This window comes from Vombatus ursinus, unplaced genomic scaffold, assembly GCF_900497805.2.
Source record: "Vombatus ursinus unplaced genomic scaffold, bare-nosed wombat genome assembly UNPS02004094.1, whole genome shotgun sequence".
Classification (NCBI taxonomy): Eukaryota; Metazoa; Chordata; class Mammalia; order Diprotodontia; family Vombatidae; genus Vombatus; species Vombatus ursinus.
The window spans coordinates 5-1,922 of record NW_020943872.1 but is presented as its reverse complement, the minus strand read 5'-3'; the positions used below and the strand labels follow the sequence as shown (position 1 = coordinate 1,922).

At 41.9% G+C, this 1,918-nt stretch overlaps 1 gene segment (V, D, J or C); it reads right to left on the bottom strand.

Annotated features, from left to right (window-relative positions):
* Window positions 1-470: 470 nt before the first annotated feature.
* On the bottom strand, window positions 471-1,471 carry LOC114053464. The segment is given in 2 exon segments: window positions 471-889; window positions 1,429-1,471. Coding segments are annotated over 2 exon segments (447 nt in total).
* Window positions 1,472-1,918: the final 447 nt, after the last annotated feature.

Sequence of the window (1,918 nt, the reverse complement as noted above, 5' to 3'; positions counted from 1 at the left end):
AGCTTCCTCATTGTTTCAGATAAATGCTTTATATCAATTTAAGTAAAAATCATTTAATACCAATACTTTCAAGTGTTTTTAATAGAAATGTGTGCTGCATATTAGCAGAAGCTTTTTCCTGCATCTACTGATATGATAATATGATTTTATAAATTTTTATTATTGATACAATGTATTATATTAACAATTTATAGTTTAGCATTATGTTAAAATATCCCTGCATTCCTATTATAAATCACAGAAAACATGTAAACCGTTAAAAGGATACTTCTTCCCTCTATGCCTACAGGCAACATAAACAGGAAAGATTCTCAGGGACACAAAGGAGATTAGATAGATAGACAGATAGATAGATAGATAGACAGATAGATAGATAGATAGATAGGTAGATAGATAGATAGGAAGAGTTAGATGTTCACTGTGAATTAGGAAGAAACCATAGAACTTGAAAACTTTGTCAGCCTAATTCTTCATCTGTTATTGTAACTGGTCTCCTTGTGCTCAGTGTTGTTGTCATTCGCCATAAGGCCTATCTGAATGAGGAGGTTTATGTCTGGTCTAATACTCCTTTTTCTCACTGTGTCACTTGCACAGTAATACATGGCAGTGTCCTCAGCTTTAAGAGAATTCATTTGCAGGTGCAGCATGCTGTTGCTGTTGTCCCTGGAGATGGTGAATCGGCCTTTCACAGAGTCTGCATAGTATGTTTTACTTCCATCAGACCAAATAACTGCCACCCATTTCAGCCCCTTCCCTGGAGCCTGGTGGACCCATTGCATGCCATAGCTGCTAAAAGTGAATCCAGAAGCTTTGTAGGAAAGGCAAAGAGATCCTCCAGGCTGTCTCACATCACCTCCAGACCCTACCAGCTGAACATCACAATGGACACCTGCAAGCAAAGAGTCATTTAAGACAATAGTTACATATATACACGACTTCAAAGAGAGTATCGTTGGTCAAAAATCAAACAGAAAAAAAAACTGTTTTGTAAAATAGTCAGAATGAAAATTCCATTCAGTCTAAAACTCATTGTTCAGGCTCTACAGTGTCAGTCCTTAGGAGAGAAAGGCCACACAGAAGAAAAGCTCTTCTCCCAGAGCTGTAGAAACAGGTTTTTGCTGGTTTTCTTCCCTAGAGGGAGGAGCCCAATTTGCATGTCTTTCCCTGTTTAGTGTGAAGAAGAGCATCTGCCTCCCAGTGTGATGAGTCCCCTCCTTGAGCTGCAGAGAAGTTTCCCTCAGAATTGGTTCTAAAACCCTGAGGGAGGTTAGTGACACTGAGAATCCAATCTACTCTCAATTCCAAGGAAATGTTCATTAGGCTTTTCTATGTGTCTGATATTTTCCCAGCTTATCTCAGTGCCATTTCTAATTAGGAAGACACCCCAAGCCTTTGTCATTCCTGATCTTCAGCAGAGATTGAATATACCTGAAGCGGCCGCTGAAGTGATGAGCATGAGACCAGCTCAATGCTCTGTAACCCAGAGACGCACGGATGAGGCGGGAGACAGCAAGGTGGCAGAAGCTCCATTTATTGAGTGCAGTTAGCTGACTTTTATGGCCCTAGTGATGCATGTTCAAAGCGTGATCCCCCTGTGATAGCCAATCACCCGGTCTGCTGGAGCTCATGTCAGGACTCATCTCCCAGTGAGAGGAGAGCCAAACCAACTGTGCGAGCTGCATGTCAGCAAAGGAGAGGTCCTGGGAGACTTCCTTATTTTTGCCGAGTCACTGGAATTTGGGAGAAATGGTGTGCTTTAAGAAGATGCTTTTGATAGCTCAATTTAGTATGGACTGGAGTGAAGAGAGTACTGAGGCTGGGAGAACAACCAGCAGTCTAGCATACTAGTCCAGGTTGAGCTGGTAAGGGCCTATCTCAGGGCAGTTGCAGCACTTTGAGGAGAGAAGGAAGAGTGTAC